We start from the raw sequence: 19449 nt of genomic DNA, 5'->3' as shown, positions 1-19449 counted from the left end.
TTCCCCGCTAGCGAGTTCCAGACACTAGGGGATAGTTTGTGTGAGTATCCACCTCACTTGTGCCCGTAGACGAGCTCCGGCGGGTGGGGGTAGCCGCTAACTTCCGCGGCTTGTATGGTTGCCTGGTAACAGGCTGTGATGGTCCGGCTTCCAGGTCACGTGTGCGCACCACGTGACCATAAGGGTCCTGACGTACGTTTCGCTGGTAGGCTTGATCACAGGACGTAGTGACTACAATATTTGTTTATTTCAGAGATTTTGTATACCAATGGTGGATCTTTGGTTGTGAGAAAAACACAGATACTAACCCACTAACTATAAAGGATTCTTTGTAGTAATTCCCCTATTCTTTCTTGGTGATTCATTTATGCTTATTACTGTCTTATTTAGACAGCACAACCAAGAATGATTTTGTTATCTATATACAATTGACTGGTGTATAGTACAATACAAATAAGGAAGGATTCACTTTGATTGGATATTTATGGCCTTGATACTAGTTTGCCATACAATTGTCATATCCAATCTGCACTTTTTGAGCCTGCCGTTCACATGTGTGTCTGTCCTTCTTTCATTTTTCTTGTTGAAAATATGAACGATTCCATTTCCAATATAAAGTGACAAATGAAAGGGCTAGCTTAAGAAATTGCGGACATACCCCACTGGAGATGCCCAATCTCTTCCGATCTTGGAAGCTAAGCAGTGGAGGGCCGGACCAGTACTCGGATGGGAGACCACCTTGGAACATCCTGGTACTGCAAATAAATTTTGCTGCCCAATTCTAAGTCACAGATGGGTACTCGGATTCATATGGCCTATGATTTAATTCCCTGCAACTACTTTTTCCATTTGGGATTTTTGCAGTATGAATGATGGTCATATATTCACTTGACAGACACCATTGAGACTAGTAGGTGTTTCCCCCCCCCCCTTTTTTGTGAATTCTAAAGCTTTTCCGGCTTACATTATATTATAGCAATTTTCGCTAATTATTTACTAAATTGATATAGATATTTTTTGCACAATAGTCTTGAATCACATAGAATAAGCTTTGAACTCCGATAATTCTATATATTTTTAACAAGAATCTATTAAAATCATGATTTTACCAGTTTAAAACATGTATACAACCTAGTTCCTCTGAGTTAGAGTGCTCCCAAACAAGAGTCTACTTCTTTTTCCATTTCTCTTATTTGGTACTTTTTCTCAATATTAGAATACTATCAGTTATTTGTTTATTGCAAGTACTGTATTGTAATTTAATATAACAGCATGTCTTTAGATGGAATTGTTAAATTAATAGTCTAGTTAAAAAAACAAAAACAAAACAGTAATACCAGAAACTGACAGAGATCTGTGTTGCTACAATGTAAGAAGCAGATTATCTTCCCTCATGTGCCTTTCCTTCTCTTAAAACCATCTTCTACTCAATACTCCCTTGGACGGCACAAAATCCCTCGGTATTCTGCCAGCCTGATACTAATTTTAGTGTCGCCTGCTTATGCAGCTATGTTTATATACCCTATACTTGTCCTATATTGTGTTGAACTGTACAGACGTGTTCTCTTACATCCTTGCTGTAGTTAGGCTAAACAGCCCTTGAAGTCACGCCAAGCCATGGTGGGACTCTGTATAGCCCAGCGTCTTTTTTGCATTTTTTCCGCAAAATACATCTTAGACGCAAAGTAATTTAATAGGATGCACAAGCTTCTGCTGGTTAAAATGATATGCAGCATGCCTATGTTCTGTGTGTAATTGCGGTTCTAGCTGCATCCGAAATGCCACATTACAGTGGTTTCCATGAAAACACTGGAGCACGGCATTTTAAATGTAAATACAGTCGCAGTCACACACAGAATATAGGCATGCTGCATATCATTTTAATCAGCAGAAGCTGCGTGTTCGTCCTTCTACATTGTTCTGCGTCTATGCTGCATTTTCGAGGAAAAAAGAAAAGACACTTGGCGCTACCATGTCACACGGCACTCACGCGTTATTTGTAATGCGACTTGTAGCGCACAGAGGGGGTAATTCCAAGTTGATCGCAGAAGGAATTTTTTTAGCAGTTGGGCAAAACCATGTGCACTGCAGGGGAGGCAGATATAACATGTGCAGAGAGAGTTAGATTTGGGTGGGTTATTTTGTTTCTGTGCAGGGTAAATACTGGCTGCTTTATTTTTACACTGCAAATTAGATTGCAGATTGAACACACCCCACCCAAATCTAACTCTCTCTGCACATGTTAAATCTGTCTCCCCTGCAGTGCACATGGTTTTGTCCAATTGCTACCAAAATTCCTGCTGCGATCAACTTGGAATTACCCCCAGAGCAAAGATGTAAGAGGACACATCTGTAAGTCACTGTTTTCTCGTTTTGCTTATTCCTTTATGTAATCTGTAATCGGTTGCTGCGGATCCCTTGGGCGCTAAACAAATAAAGGATAATAATAATAATAATAATAATAAATGTTGTTCTTTAATAAATAATAAAATATTGTTAACTCACCCTGAACAATATCCTGAATTAGCTACTGCTAACACACAGCAACTCAAATAACTCACTTATATTAGACATCATCAGGAAACTGTCCTAGAGATGCGGGAAGAGCTTATGGAGGGAATTCAACTGCCAGCGATTGTCTCGCACGGCCGAAACAGTGCCTCACACGCCACACTTTATAGCAATGAGATCTGGCACAAAAATGTTCGCTACAGCATTGGGTAGTCAGCCAGCTGGGTGAAGGGTGCATGACAGGGCACTGTTGCCGCCATTTAAATGGCAGATCGCACCCTTTGCCAGCAATTGAATACTCCAGTAAGTGCTCTGTAATGCACAGGGAGATAATACTTTACATTCTAACAGACCTAAGACCATCTAAAGAGGACCTGAGATCATCTAAAGAGGACAGGTGGTGAATGTGCCCTTAGTAACCAATCAGATTCCAGCTATCATTTTATAAAATGTACTACATAAATGGTAGCTATAAACTAACTGGTTGCTACATGCAATTTCTCCACTTATCCTCGCTAGTAGGTTTGATTCATCTCCCCCAGAAGTGGAATGTTAGGATAGCACATAAAAATGTATTTTTTCTTTATGGCCCTTATCTGAAAAATGGATTTATTGGTTCTTAAACTTTACTAATTGTGAGATTATTTATTTTAAGTCTCTTTCAACCATTTACATTTTCGTAATAGAAGAATAAATCTTAAAATGTATTTATTAAATTCACTGAACCTGCGATAGTTTCAATGTTGCAAAGTTCCTATTTGCTAAACGCAAGCCCACACAATCTTTATCTTTTAATCCACATTCAGATGTAAAGCCATAATATCTAAATGTTAGCATGCAAGCCAATTAGATTATGAATATATTAATAATGTAAATTTTTTTGCCAGCAAGGAAGAACAGCATCTTAAATTGCGCCTTGATATCACAAATACTTTAATGAATATTTATTAGAATTTCTACAGTTATTTAAGAAGTTGTGCAAAGCCATGCAGCTCTGAATATGCTATTAAGTCATGAATAGTAAAGAAAGTTTAATTCAAGTTATTGTATTGTGTTTTCCTTTAGCCTAGGCTTCCAATTCCCTAAATCAAAAAAACTTGTTTTAAAGCTATGACCTGCTTGTGCAATCCATGCTTAATTTTATTTTTATTTTTTTATTACATTTATACCTCAATCATAAATAGTTCTACTTCCCTTTCTTAATAATGATTCCACAGCTGATATTTTTGGAAATATATATCATATAAAAATAATCTAATTAATCTAATTAAAAAGTGTAATTTATACTAAGTATGATAAATATATTATTACAATAAAATTAAACATGGACTGCATAAAACATATACACGGTCGAGTCACATTATTATGACCACCTTCTACATTTGACGTCGGCAGCGTGTAGCCAATGAAGTACGTCGCATCTTGTGCTCTGGCTTGGTGGGTATATAAGGTGTGCAATAGGCCGGTCTGCCTTCATATCACTCGTTGCTGTTATGGATAAAAGGGACGATTTATCAGAGTTGCAAAATGGATCATTATCAGCTTTCGGGCCAATGGTAGCAGTATTTCTGAAACAGCGCAGTTTGTTCGCGTGCTGCTGTGGTGAAGGTGTATCGTGAATGGACAAATGGCACGACTGCAAATAACCAACGTGGAAACTGCAGAGCACCACGTCCCATTGATGTGAGAGGTGAACGTCGGCTACAGAGATGTGTGAGGGCCGACCAACACACTACACTGGAGCTGCTCACCCTCAAAATGAGCCTGGGGGCTACCAGGCGTATGTCTAAAACAACAGTTCGGCCCATCTAGCTGCTGTCTGTGCTGCACACGGCAGTTACTCTGGCTATTAGCTGGTGGTCATAATAATGTGACTTGACCATGTAAAATACTGCTGAATGGGTTTTATTTGGTAGTAAGAAAAGCATTTAAGGAAAGCACAAGAACATACAGCTATATAATGATGTGTGCTATGGACATCATTCATTCTGAGTACTGCTACTTACATTATTTAACTTCAAATGGTTACCTAAAATGGAGACATATCTAAATAAAAAGTTTGTTTATTATAACTAATTAAATACTCAGAATATGATCTTGTGCCTTATCTATCACTCTTGTGTTCACTATGCGATAACACGCTTTTACAAAAAGTTATTTTATTTGCCTTTATTGTAATGAATAATGTTTGTTTTATATCCCGGGATTGGTATGAAAAGCCGGCGGCCGGTATCCCGGCCGTTGGTATACTGACAGCCATCAGTATACTGACAGCGGGATCCCGGCCAGCAGTATGCCAGCAGCGGAGCGAGCGCTAGCAAGCCCCTTGCGAGCACGGTGGCACAACAGGTTACATTCTCCTTCTAAGGGTGTTGTAGACACCCATAGAGGGAGAAAAGCCTGTGACGACGGGATTCCAGCGTCAGTATTTCACCCCTAGTTGAGATTCCGTCGTCGGCATTGTGACGTCCGGGTTCCCGACTAGCGGTATTGTAACCACTTCCCGTATCTCCCCACTGTACAACGTTGGAATATTATTATTATTATTATTATTATTATTGGTCCTCACTAGCCAACATCAGCAACATGGGCATACAGTATGGTGATTTGTGAGATATGATTTAACAGCTGCCTTCTTAACTTTATGTATTTATGCAATACATAGTAATTAGATATCGGGATTAACAGTCTTAATATTACAGACTACTTTTGGTGTGTCAACACCTTCAATCTACAGAAAATACATAGGAGACATAGAAGCTGGTGGATTACAGATATGTCTGTTAACCTAAATCTATGGAGGTTAAGTTACATTGATTCTAACAACAACTAAAGCCATTGAAAGAGGTCTTTTATATCTAATCACAATACTACTGGGAGACCTGTTTTAGATCTGTGTATCACAGTACTGGGATGTCTTGTGGACTCTGACCCTACGTCTTCTGTTTGGAACTGATGACCTAGGGGCACAGAGTCTATCTAGCCCTCTGGTGTTCACCAAGAACTATCGCAAGATCGGATACATGTGGCTGCAAAGAACAAGCAGGGTAGCAGAGAGCGCCAGATAAAGGGAAATGTGATATGACTTGCAGAGGTGTACTTGATGAGAATCAGGCACAAGGGAAAGTATGGGACAGATAACGTGCACATACAGATCGAGTCTCCCATAATAAAAAATCTGATATCCAAAATATTCCAAAATCCAAATTCTCTGGAGAGCAACTGAGATAGTGACACCTTTGCATTCTAATGGATTATTATGACTATTGTTAAGAGTACCTTCAGGCTATAGATATAAGGTGTATGCAAAACATAAATGCATGTTGTGTTTAGACTTGGGTCCCATCAAGATATCTCATCATTATATGCAAATATTCCAAAATACAGATCTGAAATCCAAAATATATATGTGTCCTCATACATCTAGACTCAATACTCTATGCAGCAGGAGATGTCTGGCCTGAGTCAGCCGGCATCTCCTGGCCAGCTCTACTAACGTCGGGCGTCTTGCTTTGCTGAAAATGCTTATTCGCATTGCTATACAAACAGGACACACAAGCAGTGTTTGAGCTTACAATTCCACTGTAGAACTGCTAATTCAAATAAAATAGGTTGTGCATGTGCTGGCCACAGAGTATGCTCGGAGCAGAGCAGGGGTCACTGTATAGGAGGAGTATCACTGAGCTTCATCACTACTGGGTGCCTGAAGAGTTGCTCCAGTGGTAATTACACCCCCAGGATGAATTTGTTAGCAGTGCATAATCCATACTTCCCTACTCCCACTGAATGTCCAGGAGACTCCCGGTTTTGGGGAAACTCTCCCAAACTCCCGGTATAGTAGACCAGCCTCCCCACCAGCTGGCAGTCCATTGGCTTGATGGCTCAATTTGCAATAAAACACATCACCATACCCCTACCCCTGCTGCACAATGGCACAAATTACAAGATTGAAGAGAGGGGGTAGGGTCACGATGATGCGTTTAATGGTACCAGCCACCTCCCACCTGTCCATCCTTTCCATGATCACCCAGAGAAGACATTAATAAGATTTCAAGAATTGCATAATCACACACATTAAATTCAATTAAAAAAAATATGGCATACATACTGTGTAAGGAAGAAGCCAGACAAAGCTCAGAGCACTCCGTTTACAAATCTCAATTCTGCCTAAGAGTTTTATCTATTGTATACTGTACTAAGAAGGAGTCTTAAAAAAAGTTTCTTGGGGTTGTCTTACCTGCGTAACCTTTTCTGTAACATTGTGTGTTCGTTCCTTAACCTTGGGTGCTATAATAGCTTTTTCAGAAGGAGGTGACGATGCCTTTTTTTCATTTTTTATGTCTGAAAAGTTCAAAGTGAGTTGGGGGATTTTGTTGATGGTGCTGTATTTGTTCAGGTTTGAATCAGATGTAGAACCCAAAAGGCTGGATTTGATATGATTAAAAGGGCCTGGAAGTAGTTAAAAAAACAAGTTATCAGTGCAAAGACACAGAATACTGTAAGTAAAAACACAGAATGATCAGGTTCGTCTCTGAGAAAGGTACAGTATGCTTCAATGTGTTACAATGTCATGTAGAAATAAGCAACATGTAGATATTATGATATATTGGTAATGGAGATATGTCGAGGGCAGCTATACGACTGCTGTGTAGTTAGTAAAACAGATGCTTTAGAACTGGCATTCTCTAAGCGTGAATATAAGCAAAGGGCAGAACTAGATTTCTATCCTCAAATATGTATTTGCTCAACTGTTCCTAATACAGGGTATAACATATGCTAGACATCACTTTAATATATCCCTTTGTGCAGACAATGGACAGACTTACAGTCTTTACCTACAGTACTCTCTGATTATTTGTAGGCTTGTAGAGCTGGCGACATCCCCAGTCATCATACCCTTTTAACACTGATGCTGTCTGCCAGTAGGTCACGTATCTATGATGCTGTATTATGGAATGATTATCATAGATTAATAAAATTGACTGGATGTCTTTAAGATAAAATAATGGGATTATGAGATAGAGACAATCTACTGAAAGGCTGAACCTTCTAAGCAGACTTAGCACCTCTGATAGTCAAAGCCCTATAATGAGAATATTGTTATACATAATCTCTAAATATTTTTATTAAACACATACAGAGGTTTAAGAGGTTAACCAGCAACTATAAAGCTGTGCTCTGTCTCAACTGATATATTGCCTACAGTACAGCACATTACAGTGAAGGAGGGGAGACATGGCTACTAACACAACAATAAGCTTCTATTCTTATAGGCTGCTAGAAGCTTAGCTAGTACAAGGTCCAAGCTATACACAGAAGGTCAATGAAATTACACTGGCGCAGAGATGCTAATCCAGTAGCAACATGCTTATTAAATTTATTTATGGGTGTTTTTATGCCTGTTCTAAAGCAATTTTAGGTATTTTCCAGCTTATGGAACCAACTGAAAATGGAACTAAACACCAAAATGTATAAAAAAGTGGACTAGTTGCCCAAAGCAACCAATCAGCTTGTGTCATTTTGAAGACTCTACTTGATAAATTACAGAAGTTTATTAGTTACTTTAGAAACCTTTTCCACTTCATCTTTCTCCAAGGTTTGATACATGCTATGTATTTATGTACAGGTCCCATTACCGAGAATTCTTGGAACTTGGGATTTTCCTATTAAGGGAGTTTACCATAATTATGAGTACTATGCTTCACCTATACCAAATGACATCTAAATAATACCCTATTCATTCTCCATGCTGCCGTGAGAATTGCTCTCCTTACTGAATAAGTTATGGTATAATTGGTCGACAGTGTCTAGGTCGAGAGTGTCAAAGGTCGAAACGGAAATTGTTGACACACAGGTCAACATGAGTTTTTCATGTTTTTTTGGGGGTCAGATTTTAGTATGAAGCACGTGGAACCCCAAGTTTAGACTTAGATCCCATCACCATGATATCTCATTGTGGTATGCAATTATTCCAAAATACAGAAAAATCCGATATTCAAAATACTTCTGGTCCCAAGCACTTTGGATAAGGGATACTCAACCTGTATTTGTATTGTATCTATATGGCCATATATGTATGTCTGTGTATAAATAAAACTTATTTGGATTAGAAATACAGTAATTATGTTCATTATTTAACTGGGCAGTGCATCTTGATAAACTTCGGTTTATTCTCTTTTTTAACTGTCGACCTAACATCTGGATACCATTGAATTAGTGAGCAGTATTCCTCACAGTCACCATAAAAGAAGGCATTTGGGGATCGGGTCTGTATATAAGATATTAATACAGAGCAGTAGCTGGATTTTCTTGAGTAAAGATCCCATATTTAGCTACTGAAACTGGCTCGTCACTGACATGCGGCGCACTGAGCTCCATTTAATACAATAAGTGGATATTGCATAGAATATTCCTGAACTTTGAAATATTGTTTACTTTTGTTCCACTGGAGCAGTGTGGGCTGTACAATTATCTAACATAGCCTCATCGCTGAATAATTTCATGACTCACTCAAATCACTAATTTGATCTGTCTTACAGCTAGATAAAGACGACTAAGGGATACGTTTTATTAACTGTGAAACTAAACACTTTGTGTAATAAAATATATGAGACACTGAGGCTTACTACAAAATAAATTTTAAGCACTAACGCTCTATTGATCAAGGAGAAATGTAGATTAGTTTAACTGGTGCTGTTTAACACACATTGTGTAACAACTGATATTATTATTATTATTATTATTATTATTCAGTTAGTTCAGTTTTAAGTGTTTCTAGAAAAATGTTTTTGTATTAGTGCAAAGGAGAGCACAGTCCATATAACATATTTTCTATGTTGTGAGCGGAAAAAAAACACATTTTGGTATTGAAAAAAAAAAATGGCAAGGTTTACAAGGGATTACAAGGGGGCAGGCAGGAGGGCAGCACCCAGACGAGAACATAGATACTACCTTTCATACTTCAATTAGTACATGAACACAATGCAACCCTTCAATTAGAATATTTGATAGTTACTTATGGTTCCATATTTTGACAAAGATCAGAGCTCATATTCATTAGCAATTTTACTTTCTAGCACATCCATACAGCCATACAATACCTACCAACTGACCAGATTTTGACTGGACAGACATGATTGGCAGACCAAGGGGTGGAATTTCAGTCCAAAGTGGGCATTTTTCTGGTGATTAAGGTGGGTGTGGGTGCATCAGGTTGCGATTTAAGAAGATCGGAGCTAGGCTTGTTTTGCCCCAATTGTATGTGGCTAAATATGGAAGGTATGCATATGGCCCCAGTTTTCAAGTGGATGGGGAATAAGGGATAGCTAATCAAATAACGGAATGTTCACAGCAGCACAGAACACTTCAGGAAATGAGCGTGATGATCCTGTGGGGGGCAGCGACCGGTTCAGTCATGTGATTGGGTTAGTGATGGCAGTGCTGCATGTGACATGGTTAGTGTTACAATGGGAGGAGGGAAATGAAGAATGCACCAGATTAGAAAAACAGCAAACTGGCAGTGAAATGTCATGCTGATAGAGTTTTGTGCTGGCACAGGCAGTTCTGCAGAAGTGTGAAATTACTGTCACATGATTTTCAAGTTTAGCTCTTGATTTATTTGCCATTTTGCTGCAAACTGATATTCATACTATGGGGCTGACGCAGAGTTGAATACAAGTCAGTTTTGTGGACATATCTTGTTTGCTTTAACATTGTGCATGCTCCGGAGACGAGTGCATGCAACCAGTGTCGGACTGGAGCATGAAGGGCTCACCGGGGGTATGCAGTGGTACGGGCCCATGATTAGAGGTGTGGCCAGCCACCACAGAGGTTTGTCTAACCATTATAGAGAACCTGGTATGGACTCCTTGATAATTTATATAGTAATTAATGCTAGTGCATGCATGATAATGTGCCAGATTAATGACAGCAATGTACTGTAGAGAATACATCATAATTCTATTCAGTATAAGGTAACATATGTATAATATATAATTCAAGTGCACAGTCTAGAACCTGATCCCTAGAGGAGGAGGGCCCCCCAGGCAGTGGGGCCTACCGGTGATTTCCCCTGTACCCCTGTGGGCCAGTCCGAGCCTGCATGCAACTATGTCCAATGCAGTCTCGTACGCCACTCAATCACATCTCTACTTCCAGCTGAAGGGGAATAACTTGGTGGTAGTGAGTGATTTGCACGCATATTAAGTTTGGTGACGGCGTGTCAACCGAATTGTGGGACATACTGAGTATGCGGATATATAAAAATGCCAGTTTGCAAATGTACCTTTACCACCTACAGCACCATAGGATTGGCGCGCGTCGTACTGATAATGGTGATGGGAATTAAATCAAGCATACAGATGGGGCCGTCTGTCCGTTTAAAGCTTGCAACTCTCCATATGGGTTTATGTTCACATTTATTTTTGCTCACCAGGAGCGTATTAAGAGGTGACCAGTGTACAGTCTCTAACTGACAGTTACCCAAGGGCCCATGACCGATACCCGTCCCCCTGGACATCACAGCCACCGAAGACAGTATTAAGCTTCCCTCCCCCACATGGATATCACAGCCTACGCAGCCGATAGCACCCATCGGACATCATAACCACCACCAATAGCAAAAACCCCCTCAGTTGTCACAACCGCCATCACCGATAGCACCCCTCTCCTCCATCAATATAGTGCCCCCTCCCATATGCAGGTCACTGGGAAAATGGTGCGGTGCAACGCACTGGAATAAAGGGCGCTGCACCACTTTCCTTATGAGTTGGCAACATGGGACTCCGGAGAGGTAATTACTGCAGAAAAGGGTGCAGGGTGTGCAGTGTGGTCCCCCTTGGACCCAGGGGCCTGTGTGCACCACACACACTGCACCCATTATAGATATGCCACTGCTGCTCACAAAATGGTGGAACTATTACTGATGACTTCAACTCTGCAACTGCCCCTGCACCTGTGAATGTAACTGTATATATAAACAGAGCTAGGTCAGATGGAGAAGTTGAGGTATAACAGGCAAGAAATCCAGATGGAACAACAACAATAGGGTAATGCTGTGCAGAACACTTAAGACCAACTAAACATGCAAAAAAAAGTTTTTGAAAAATGTTTTTGAAAATGTGACACATCTCTTCTAGATTGAGCATTAGATGGAGCAAGGATCAGGGTCCAAGGTCAGCCCTGGCTAGTAATATCAGGCTTATGCCACATTGATAGTTGGGTCAAACACTCTTCATGCATACAATGTGTTACTTTTCGAGTACAAAAAAACAGTAATATTTGTTAGATAATTCTGTTAGCGTCACTGCATCTGGAATCTGTGATCTGAGCAAGTAATCATTCCAAGGTGTCATGAAAGCATCTACACATCCCACTGCCAGCAAGTCCCCATGTACTGTACATGGGCATAGATGAAATTGTGGTCCAGGAAAATGCAAAGCTAAATTATATTCTTCACACATGGATAATCAAGCCTTATTGGCCAATCCATTCACATTGCAGTTTGTGAACATTGACCATGCACTACAAGAGAAAAGCTCAAGTGTTAAAGGTGCTCATCAACACTAGAGACATGCTGGAAAACCACTACTACAGTAGCTCCTTGTGACCTTTGGCAAGTCACATTGTCTACCTGTGTTCCAGGCTCAAAAAATGCTATTCTAAGGTCAATGGTTCAAGGCAATGGAACCTGACAGTGCTCACTGTGGTATAAAATAAAATAAAAAGTGGTACAATAAATACTTTTGGAAAGGTACATATTTTAAATAAGTAGTCCAGAAATAACACATTAAAACACATTAAAATGTAATGTTCAATAATATAATATCTAATAACATATGTATAACTGGGGATTCTGCATATCATGTAGGTAAAAGGCGTGTTTCATTTCAGTACACATTCATTTAGAAGATTAATAACTACATGAGAACAATAGACAAATACAATGGTTAGTAAGCATACAATGTGTTACGGCATAATAATCATACACAGCATGCAAGCTAGCAATTTCACACTCAAATACCGCACTGAATCGTTTGCCACAGGCATTAATTGACAACAGTGTTGTACAACGGAGACCAATAACATTATTAACTTTAATTACTGTAGGTATATTTTACCAACAATTTTAGTAAAATGTTTTTTTTTACAATATACTATAGGATTTGCAGACCTGTGTTTCCCAGGCAGATGTTAACCCACCACTCACCCAGAAAAGTTGTCAATTGTAATAGAAGTGCAATATGACTGTAGATTTGTGCAATGATTGTAAATAATTCACCTGACCTCCACTGCTCTGCAGAAAATGATGGCAACCAGCGGATCCTGGTTAAGAAATGTGCAATCTTATATAGTAGCATATGGCCCACTTAACTGCCCTAAAAAAATCTACAAGGGGTACAGGACTACTAGTCCAAATAAAAGGTTTCCTAGTTTTGAGACCTGTTTTCTGAAAGGAACCTTTTATCTTCTATATTTTGTTTTACAAAGTTGTTACTCGCAAACATTTATTGCCAAAATACCTAACTTAGCCATATCACTGTATTTATCCATTGCAGCAGCCTGGGCTGAATTTGGTCATGTAGCCTGGTGGTGGACTATGGCTGACCAGAGGCATCCTTATAGAGGAATAACATTTATGGAAGCTGCCAGGAAGCTGGAGGGTGGGGCAGCTTCCTGACAACCTCCGTAGACTTCTGTGATGAACCTTTTTTTTTTTTTTTTTTATGCTATTTGACCTGAGAGTAGCTACCTGTAACATATATGTATATAGTTGACAATATTTCAATTAAATTACATTTTAAAATTCCTACACAGCTGGGAGTAAGTGCATTTCAATGAAATTCCCTGGGATGCCCATTATTTTCTGTAGCAGGATTAGAGCACTGGTATATACCCAAGCCCTGTTCTGACAGTGGACTCTTAGCAACAATGTACAGTATATGTCAATCTTCAATTATATACTAGAACAAATATTGACATACTGTAGGTGTTGTAAAAAAAACAAAAAAACTTTAAAAACAATTGTTATTCCCACCAGATTACTGCAATTATAATAAAAAATTAGAAAGTGACAGATGACTGTGCCAGGATTTATGGGTTAGAACAGAAAGTATGCTTCTCTAAATTTAGATGAAAATCACGCATACATTCTATTTATGAGGCAGGAAAAGGATACCTATACAAAATCAATAAATTAATATTGCTGTTTAAAGGTAATTTGATAAACTGTGCTGTGATATACAACATTACTGTAATTTAAAATGGCAGGTAATCTCTATGACCTCTATGTTAACCCAAATCAGCTGTTTCATTAAATCCCAGCCTAACCTTGTGGGGCAGTTTGAGCACTAAATAAACAGATCCTAAGCACAGGGCAAACCATTTCAGTGGGTGTTGCAATTCATAAAAGCATGCATGAAGATCTAAACTTAAAAAAACCATACCCCCTGCCATCCAGGAATGTGAAACTAGTTTTAAGGAGACAAAAGAGGAGTAAATGAAGAAAATATGCAATTTTTGCTTCTTTGAAAATTTACCTCTTTGCTACCAGAAGATAAATATTGCAATAAATAGTGATGTGTCTGGCAGCAAAAGAGTTAACTAGATTTCATTACTGTACTTCCAACCCTGTAAAATTAAGAAAATAAATCAGTGGTTAGGAGTACAGTTACTTTTTTCTGCTTTTAATTTGAACAATTTCATGCTGCTATCTAGTCTACTTATACTGCATTGAGTGTCGCCACAGAGAAAGCTTGCTAGCTAGCCATCAAAAGACAAATACAGGTTAAAAAATGCACCTTGTCATTATCAGGCCAGCAGAGGGCACCAAACTCTATTGATCATGCAACAGGCAAGTTAACATGCCAGGCAAAGTGGCACTCTAAAGCATCAAATAAGACATTTGGCAACCAAACATTACCTTTGATATCGCGACCATTGTCTGATATTTAGCAGAATAAGGGAAATACAAAAGAGAATATTCTAAGTGGTTTGGACTCAGAAAGACACATAAAAGCATAGAACGTGGAAAGAAATAATACTTCTATAAATGTTGTTTAAAAATAAAGGAAATGGAATCACTTTTGTTTACACATAACAGCAAAGTGTAAAATATTCATATCCCATGAGAAACTCCCCTACAAATTATAAAGCTCCACCACTATGACTTAATGAAGATATCTTTAATTCCCATGTCACATTGACTAAGTTCCTCGTCAACATTATAATTTACTCTTCTGTTGCCTATTGGTTAAAATACATCATTTAAATCAGCGTCTCTGTATCAATAAGGGGTAAACCTTTTACGGCAGTGTTTATACAATTATCGACTGAGTGAAAATCGTGAAAGTCTAGACTACTATCTTGTCAAACTCACTTGCTTAAGGTCAACTGGTTTCTTCTGTAGATGAAAAATGTTTTAAAAATAGTAGAGCTGCAAAATTTAACCCATTTCCATGGAAGATTTCTGCCTGCTTCTGAGATTGGCAATAGCTTTCTGGCTAAAATGACCAGTTCAATTACTAATTATTATAAATGGCTGGTTATATATCAATTAATTAACTGAAAGTTGGTGCTAAATGCAAAAGTGAACAATTTTTCCCAAAATCAATGGTTCCCAAACGCGGTCTTCAAGGCACCCCATCAGTCCAGGTTTTAAGGATATCCATTCTTAATTAGTACCTCAGTCAGTTTGATTATACCATCTGTGCACAAGCAGGGATATCTGTAAAACCTGCACTGTTGGGGTGCCTTGAAATAGGTCTGGTTGAGGTTTCTGTATTAGTATATACTGTATTTCTATCATAACGTAACAAAACATTAATGATTAAAAGATTTACAAACAATTTTACTATCAATGATATAATTCAAATATTTACAATATAAATAGTACACAAACCTATAAAACATGGTAGGGTTTGCGTATGCCACTCAAAATACTTCATTTGGAAGGATTACTTTTCAGAGTAGAGACTCTTTACAGAGTTGTATTAAGGGATTTTGTCAGTTTGGATTTATACAATTAACAGAGGTCGGGAACACAAGACTGAAGACACTGATTTTCAGTAAACATTTTTGTATTTTGGGATTAAAATATAGCCAGGCAAGCAGCAACTTCCCAACTTGTACAATCCCATGCATTTAAATTTCTTGAAAAAGTTAATATTGTTAACAAACTGTAAACTATTCTATGTATTTTTAAAACTTTTTTTGTGTAGTTCCTTTATACAGTATATAGAATAATATAGGCCAGTATTGCTCAAACCAGTCCTCATGACCCCAAACAGTTCATGTTTTCCAGATCACCTAGCAGGTGCACAGGTGTAGCCATTATTCACTGAACCTTTTTAAATGATCCACAGGTGGCGCCATTTATTTCAGTTGTGATCCTGTGATGAGACCTGGAAAACATGAACTGTTTGGATTCCTGAGGACCAAGTTTGAGAACCTATGACATACAGTAGGCAACAGGGGCGTTTCTAGAGAGGAGGAGGCCAGTGTGCAGGCTCTGTCTGGGCCCCTTCCTCTCTAGCCACCAGCGCAGACACTCTGGGCACTAGGGTCCCTAGGGTGCCCTAGCGCTGTCCCAGAGCCTAGGGTGCATGTGCAGCTCTACAGGAAAATGGTGCGGAAACATTTTCCCAGTGATTTTTGCAGCAGCGCTGCTGCGCCGCAGGACTCCAGAGGGTAAGTATTAAACATAATGGGTGCAGGGTGTGCGATGTGGGCCCCCCTGGACCTTTGGGGGCTTGTGTGCACCACACACACTGCACCCATTATAGGTACGCCAGTTGTAGGCAATGAATATTTAGGGAATATTATCAATGTAGATTTATAACACAATACAGAGGCAGAGATCCACAAGTCGCAGAAATCCATTGTGTTTTATAAATTCAATATAATTCTATTGAATTATATATAATTCTATAGAATTCTTTAGAATTTCCCTGAAGGATGCATGATTGCTTGCAAATAATGTACAACACAGACAAAGCCAATAAACAAACAAACCCTAATTCAGACAATCTTTATCTCCTTAATTCCTATAATCTAAAGTATAGAAAACAGTTGCATAGAAAATTATATAACTGGGATTCTTAACTGTCGAGGCTATGATGGGAGTCACATTAGGTTGGGTCTCCACAATGGACTGTGGTCTGAAACTAATACTACTGTAATTACTAATCATGTTTCAATATTATCACTTTGGACAACTCCCTATTTTCTTTTTAATAAATTTTAACAATAGTTTATTAAAAAAAAAGAAAAGATAAATGAAAGAAAAATAAGTTAACTACTAATGCAAAAGTAGACAATATTCACAATGCTGAATGTCATATAATTTAGATCTCTTTAAGCATTTAGAAAGTCTCTTAGTCTATGTTTCGAACGTAGGGTAAGTCCATATTTAAACTTGGACTAACAGTACTGCTATACAAGACAATTAAGTGAAGGCTGAGGTCAGCTTTAATTTTTTTAACTAAGAAAACAATGTACAAAGTAAATCTTTGGATCATCTCTTATAAAGCACTTAGAAAATGTTCCTCTCTTTAAAACAAAGGATGCCGAGGGCTGAGAGATTAACTATTTTAGGGTATCTCCAAGGTCCAGTGCAATTGCACTTTCCTTTGCACTTTATTAAAATAGCTTTCCAAAAAAAAGGTTACGAACTGCTGGGATAATTGATAGCTTGAGTAAGCCACTTGGGATCACTGTAGCTACAGCTAAAGTGAACTAGAAATTAGCAATGTACAAATATTACCTCTATATTTTAGATGTATTTTCTTGCTTCTTTATTGCTTTCTGTCTATTTCAGCATTAGCTGAAGATGTAGACATATGTATAGACTCGCACAGGATTCCATTTCTTATGGTCACTTTCTCATTACTATCACTAAATGCTCTATGGGAAAAGATTGCAGAGCTCTGCAAGACATTTGGGAAAACACATCTCTTGGAGTCCTGCCCTAAATGGCATACAAAGCTGAGATACGATCAATACAAATATCTGTTTCAAAAAGCAGTGTCTCTTGATGCATGATATAACTAAATAATGAGCCCAGAGCTTTGGAACTCATATATTTGTATTCTGGTTCGTGTTCTCCACTAAAAATGTAATTTAACATGTTTATGTGTCACATAGATCCTATTTCTGCTATTTTACAAGTATCATTGCTATCCATCAAATCCTTCTTTGTAGACTTGAGGATTCTACATGGAAATGGAAATACTGTATATCTTTTAAAGGCACAACGTGTACACACTGCTCACTTGTGAAACTGCTGGGCAGTGCCGTCACTTTTACTAAAAGCTGACAGCAAGGCACATAACATTAACAATTGTGTCCCTACAACAGACCTTTCCACTCTTCTGATGGTGGTGCAACTTATCTGACCTTGGAAGAATCCCAGGTTTCAAGACAATATGCTACAAGAGCCTCTGTTTCAGGATTTCTTGGTCTCTCAAACTTCCGTTAATATTATCACAGCACAATGCATACAATGGCATTAGAGAATGGGTTAATATAGAATTAACAACTCTACATATAACTTCTATTTTTGGTCTCTTATGGTTGCAACTTGCTCAGTAATACTTAACACAATACTTAATGATTAATACTTAACTCGTAATGACTTAACACAAACTTTCTTCCAAGTCTATTCTCTCAAAGACCTAAAAATAGGTGTGCAATCTTTACATTATTTTTTAAGATCTGGTAATTTTCTACCTTTTTTTCCATGGTTAAATCTCATGTCACTAACAAACCACTCTCCTCCATTAAAAAACTTCTGCCTAAACAGTCACCAATCACAGGACTAAAATCTAAATCAACAAAACTAAAATCAACAGAATGGGACCATGTAACCAGTGGGGTTAATTATTTGATATGTCTTATTTACAGTTTTTATTAGCATATACACGATATAAAGGAATATATGTAGAGAGTTAGAAATATGTAAAATAATGATTGAGTGAGGAATATTGACAAGTTATGCAATACAGTTAGAGTGGTCAAGTCCTGGATGAAAATGTTACTTTAGTGGGAATTTATTTGACTTGTTATATGTAATCATAGTGCTGACATTGTTATATTGTATCATGTCCCTTATATCTGACGTGTCATAATCAGAGGGTGGTATGTAACCAGTGGGGTTAATTATTTGATTTCAAAATAGTATGTGTTTAATACGTCAATAGGGCCCCTTGAGGCTTTAAGAAGGATGAAATGGTATCTAGTAGGTATTAATCCTATATGGTTTAGCAGTAGACATTTAGCCACATTCCATTGGAATGAAAGAAGCAAAGGATTGTGGGTTAATTCTAGACAAAAGGGCTTTTGAAAACGGGTGATGTATCTCAGACATGCTGTGTCTTGGTCTTATATATGTTAGTTCTTGCTGAGCATGTGCAAGAGATAAGAATGGTCCATGCTATGTAGAACAACCTTAAATGGGTTAATATCTGGCAGTCAACACCCAGTAGGTATATAAGGCAAGGCCGAAATAAGAGGTTCGGCCTCTCACAGAATCTGATATTGCAAGAAGATGTCTGTCGACTGATCCAAGCATTTGATGACAATTGATACACAATACAGACCACTTATCTTTTTTGGATCTATTATGGTCAGGCTGGATGTTTTGTACAGTACATGTCTGGTGGAATTGCCCAGAATTTCATTACTTATGGACTGGGGGCTAGAACCTAGATCTACACTATTACAAATCTCATTGTTTCACTGAATCCCAAACTAATTTTATTGACTGTTCCACTCTAAGACATTTCTAAACACTTCCATGTATCAGACATACATTCCTAGCTTAACAACATGGATCTTGTAAAAGCATTAGTTTCCCTACTATGCTGACATTATGCATGTGAAACAAGGATGGCAAATATACAAAACAAAATATATCACTAGCCGTTTCATAAATCTTCACCT

General features: G+C 38.2%; 1 protein-coding gene and 1 pseudogene across 2 annotated transcripts in view; one reads left to right on the top strand and one right to left on the bottom strand.

Annotated features, from left to right (window-relative positions):
• The window catches only part of KCNH7 (potassium voltage-gated channel subfamily H member 7), a 930127-nt gene that overhangs the window by 331024 nt on the left and 579654 nt on the right, over positions 1 to 19449 (bottom strand). For both annotated transcript variants that reach the window (XM_063933624.1, XM_063933625.1), the window contains one exon: positions 6749 to 6960. In XM_063933624.1, coding sequence (XP_063789694.1) covers positions 6749 to 6960 — 212 coding nt within the window. The remainder of the gene's footprint in view (positions 1 to 6748; positions 6961 to 19449) is intronic.
• On the top strand, positions 645 to 764 carry LOC134947020 (5S ribosomal RNA; annotated as a pseudogene).

This window comes from Pseudophryne corroboree, chromosome 7 (genome assembly GCF_028390025.1).
Source record: "Pseudophryne corroboree isolate aPseCor3 chromosome 7, aPseCor3.hap2, whole genome shotgun sequence".
NCBI classification, from domain to species: Eukaryota; Metazoa; Chordata; class Amphibia; order Anura; family Myobatrachidae; genus Pseudophryne; species Pseudophryne corroboree.
This window is presented reverse-complemented; position numbering and strand designations above follow the sequence as displayed.